The 4,624-nt window shown below is 40.3% G+C and overlaps 1 protein-coding gene across 1 annotated transcript; it reads right to left on the reverse strand.

Moving 5' to 3' along the window:
* Positions 1–1,091: 1,091 nt before the first annotated feature.
* LOC110021804 (putative methyltransferase DDB_G0268948) lies at positions 1,092–2,150 on the reverse strand. The gene has a single exon (XM_020720459.1). The coding sequence runs from the start codon at positions 1,920–1,922 to the stop codon at positions 1,092–1,094; it is 831 nt and encodes a 276-aa protein (XP_020576118.1). The 5' UTR covers positions 1,923–2,150.
* Positions 2,151–4,624: the final 2,474 nt, after the last annotated feature.

Genomic DNA, 4,624 nt, shown 5'->3' on the forward strand with positions numbered 1-4,624 from the left:
ATGTCAGGTCATCTAGATAGAAGTCTTCCAAATTTTTTTATGGTGTGTGGCGACATACAATAATTCCCCCACCATCGTTCTCCCGATCTAGCACTAGCTCTACATCCAGCTCTTCTTCCAGTTCAAAGTCTCGCCCATTTTATTGAAGGAGGTAGGAATCTATTTATAGATCTGAGAGCGCCTCATCTAGCAATAATGGACTCCTCACCACTCCATCGGACTGTCGAGAGAGATTCTTACTATCAAATGCCATTTTATGAACATTTAAGTGTCTTGATGATGTAAGAATCGAGTGATCTTAGGCTCGTTGGACCCGTTTTGTCGAGACTCTTGATTTGATTATAAGTTTTTCAAATTTAGAATCCATTTAACTTTCCAATTAGACACAAAAAAACATCCAAAAGTGGCTTAACACCTTGATATGGGTCTGATTTGATTAAGATTTGATCAATTTTTGTAGCATTTGGTTTGTCTTATCAAGTCGATTAGTTTGATTATAAGTTTTTTTGAAATTGGAGTTCTGTATGATCATTAATTGAAGTTTGAAAATTTATTGTTAAAAAAATGCTTCAAGACTCATGCTAGCCATCTCGAGATTCTTGTCAAAAATAAATTGTGATGATGACATACTAATAATGGTTCAATTATACATTGAAAGAGGTTTGAAGGTAATCCTAACAAAGTTGCATACTTCATAAAGCGTAAATAATAATTTTAAACAACATAATAAGTTATAAAACATTGCCAAATTTAAAGAAATGTTGAACGGAAGAGTGGCACTAGAAACATTTATTGCAACTCCAAACCATGCTCTTCAATTGTCAGATACAAGGAATATGAAAGGAAGGGGGTCAAGAAACACTCATGGTAGAACAATTGACATTAATGAGAGATTCGACTCCCAATATATAATAAGCAACATATTTTTTATACTTAAATGTTTATATTTAACTATATGACATTATAAACTCTAAATAATATTACAAAAAACCTAATATCAACTTATCAAACATGTGAAGGGAAATTATATAAGTAAATATATAATTCTAAATATTAAATACTAAATACATAAAATTTGCATAAAAAAATTATCAAATCCTCCCAATCCTCAAGCTAATGGGAAACCTAACAAGTTTGGTCTCCTCTCCGTCGTCTCCCCGCGCTCTTCCCAACTCTTCCTTAACCTCGTCGGTCAAAAGCTCCACCCCTTTCTCCCTCGCCGTCTGATACGCCGACCAGGACCTCACATACTCCAAAAAATCTGCCGCCGTCATCTCCCTCTCCGTCGCAAACCTCACAACAGGCCCCGTGCCTTCCTCCCCCTCCACTGCCCTAAACGGAAACTCCACTCCCACATACCCTTCCTCTACCATCTTCCTTTCCTCTGCCCAATACGGCCCTGATTCCGCATAAATTTCCCGGTAGATCTCATCCGCCCTAGATCTCCCGTCGTCGATCACTGCCCTCGTGTAACACCACGCCGCCAGAACCCCGCCTGGACTCAACATCGATCGTGCCTGCGCAAAGAATGTAGGGAGATCGAACCAATGCAGAGCCTGTGCGACTGTGATGAGGTCGATGGAGGCGGGAGGAGCGACGAGGCGGTGGAGATCGGCGAGGGGGAGGAAGGGAGGGGTGAGGATGAAGCGGATGTTGGGGATTTGGGATGGGGTGTGGGAGAGTTGCTCTGGGCTGACGTCCGTCGCTATGACGGAGTCAAAGATGGAGGAGAGGGAGGCGGCAGCGTTGCCCCTGCCCGGGCCCGCGGAGAGGGAGGCGGCAGCTTGGCCGCTGCCGGTGCCGGCGTCCCAAGCGAGGCGGCGGCCGGGACATTTCGAGGCGATGTACCGGAAGAGCTCCAGCGGGTAAGTTGGACGGGCGGTGGCATAACTCTGAGCTTGTTTGCGGAAGAGGTTAGCCATAATGAGTTGGTGATTGATCGGGCTGCTGGACAGATTATAAAGGTGAAGGAAACGGAAATGGTATGGTTGTAATTCAATTTGTCCTTTGCCATTGAACTATTGAATAAAATGGTTAGTACTTCAGCTCTTTCCACGAAGTTTTATAAAAAGGAGGAAGATCTACAGACATGTGACTCAATTGTTATGTGATTACCGATGTAAGACCTAAAATTTGAATTTTTAATTATATCCCACTTATTTATGAAAAAAATGGTGTGTTTCGTTTGAAATAAAATAAAATAGTGCTATTTTTTATGTTATATGAAAAATTTAAATGATATTAATATAAATATTTAAATTAAAAATATTAAATATTATTTATTCTTTTTTGTGATCGCACATAATGAATAGAGTATACAACAAAAGAGAGGAATAGAGAGAAATAAAGAGAGAGTGCATAGTAAAGAACTTATTCTTCTATTGCTGACTGATTAACCTCTTACTATAGAAATGACTCTTTTATTTATAGGCAAAGGGACATCAATCGTATAGTTGCATGCTTTCCTCTATTTTTATGAGGGAGTTCCAAAATATTTCAGGTAAAAAAAAAACCTATGACTCGGCTACTCTATCACTCGGTCGGTTGAGATCAATAGTACTTAAGCCAACGCAACTCGTTCGGTTAACTCTGTTGAGTTGGGGCAGCCGCTCGGATTTGATTTTCTTTCGGTTGACGAGTTCTTTTTTCGGTTCGCTTCGTCTGCCGATCCATTGTGTTTATCTGATGGTTGACTGTTAATTCATAGATGAAAAACTCATCCAGTTATGATGAGACTAGGGTGTCTCGCAGATGGTGGATCACCGTTATCTGACATGCAACTTACTCCTTGAAAAGGTGATCCACCTGGAGTGTTCGTGGTGTATTTTGATGAGAATCTTAGGGGTTCTTGTGAGGCCAATAACAATGTGGGTATGAGAGTTAGGCTGGTGTTCTTGGTTCGATATTCTTGATCTTTGACTTGATCAACCTTTGTTTGACCAGCTTAGGTTCAGACTCTAAGAGAGTTGTAATTGGTTAGTCAGGCTTTTTAGTCTTTCATTGATGTGTCCTTTCATATCCCTTATGTGGGCCATTATTGACTGCACTTTTGTTTTTAGTTCGTTCAATTTCCTCAAGATTTGTATTGATAAATTTTTGACATAGATATTTAGTTTACTGATTCTTTTACTTTTCGAAACTTGTGCTGCGATAAGAAAAAGGGAAATTAATGCAAAAGACATATTCATTTTTTTTGTAATCAGTACTTTAATAATTGAACTCCCTGAATTTTCATTTCCTTAACCTTTTATAAATATGGCATGGTTACTCCTTTTGTTGATACTTTGCTGGAGAGCATGTTTACCAGTTGGTGAACTCCAAGAGCATTTCCATGGCAAGCAACACTAACTTCATGGACGATGATGTCCTTAATTAGGAAATGTTGTTAAAGGTTTTTGAGGCTTTTGCATTGTGATTTCAGTTTGATAAGGAACTTGAGAAGAAGGAACCTGAGGGAGTTAGCAGCTTCTAGGGCGAGAAGTTTGGAACTAAGAAACTGGGCAAAGGGAGCCGACCCGAGAGCACAAAGAAACTCGTAGCGATGAAGAGGCTGGGAGAATGGAGTCGTGAGGCGAGTTAAGTAACTCACTTACAAAAAGAAGCAGGTGGAACATTCAAAGGACAAGGTTGCATCGTCTAACTCGCTAAAAATTCCTTGGAAAAAAGTGGGAGGTAAACCGTCCAATAAATCTGTTGGTGCGCCGAACCCTGCTCTTTTTGCGGCCGTTGAACAGTTGATTGATCAACCTGACCAAGGGAAGGACGGAGCTTCACTATTCGAAGATCAGATCTATTCGGTTCTACAACCGGGTTTTGAAAGCAGAATGTGGGCGTCCTGAAAAAAGTGTGTGTATGGGGGGGCTACGGTTCCGAAAGCAGACCTTCGAGAGAAAGTGAGTGCCTCGTTCATACTTGGTTGAGTTGTCCTTATTTTTGGTGGTCTGAGTTAGATCAAGCCCTGGGTATGTGGAGATGATCTAATATGATTATAGCTTCCTTTTATGTACTAATGTTTGTTTATTGATGCAACTAATGTGGTCCTGAACGTCAATTCCCATCTGCCAGGTGTCTGTTGAGTTCCCGCTTCTGTGACAACTTAAGGAATCTCAACCCAGGCGTAGAGCAGGGGGAAAGAGGCCAGCACCCTGATTGTTCTTTAAGAAGGCCCTGAAAGGAGAACCAGACTGGAGCATCTACAGAGTTAGCAGCTCTTCGAATAGAGTTGTCCAAAGTTTAGGCAATCTGCTCAGTTTTACAAATCCAAGCCAGGTCTATACTGTAGATAGGTTTAAGCTTACGTTTAGGGTGCGTGTGTTGTACCATAAGTTTCTTCATTGGGGGTTTGTCTTGGTTGAGGCGACTGAGGACCCACTTATAAAATACTTTTTATCTGAATGAAGAATTATTTTTTATTAGTTCTCATAAAAAAATTATTTATGCATTTACTTTTCCCTCAAATTTCTTGTTAATGTGATTTGGAATTTTGAAATCGATGCATGGCTCTTTTGCGAAATTTGAACTTCCTCTAGCACCCTATGTATGAGGGTTAAGGGTTGGATTTTTCTGCACATTCAATCTCTTTTCCTTCATTTAGTCATTTTTTTCTTTTTCTCCTCTCTTGTTT

The sequence above is a fragment of the Phalaenopsis equestris genome, unplaced genomic scaffold, assembly GCF_001263595.1.
Source record: "Phalaenopsis equestris unplaced genomic scaffold, ASM126359v1 Scaffold000147, whole genome shotgun sequence".
Classification (NCBI taxonomy): Eukaryota; Viridiplantae; Streptophyta; class Magnoliopsida; order Asparagales; family Orchidaceae; genus Phalaenopsis; species Phalaenopsis equestris.

Bases quoted from the DNA above. Each gene is read 5' to 3' on its own strand.
- LOC110021804 (XM_020720459.1), bottom strand. From the start codon at position 1,922: ATGGCTAACCTCTTCCGCAAACAAGCTCAGAGTTATGCCACCGCCCGT.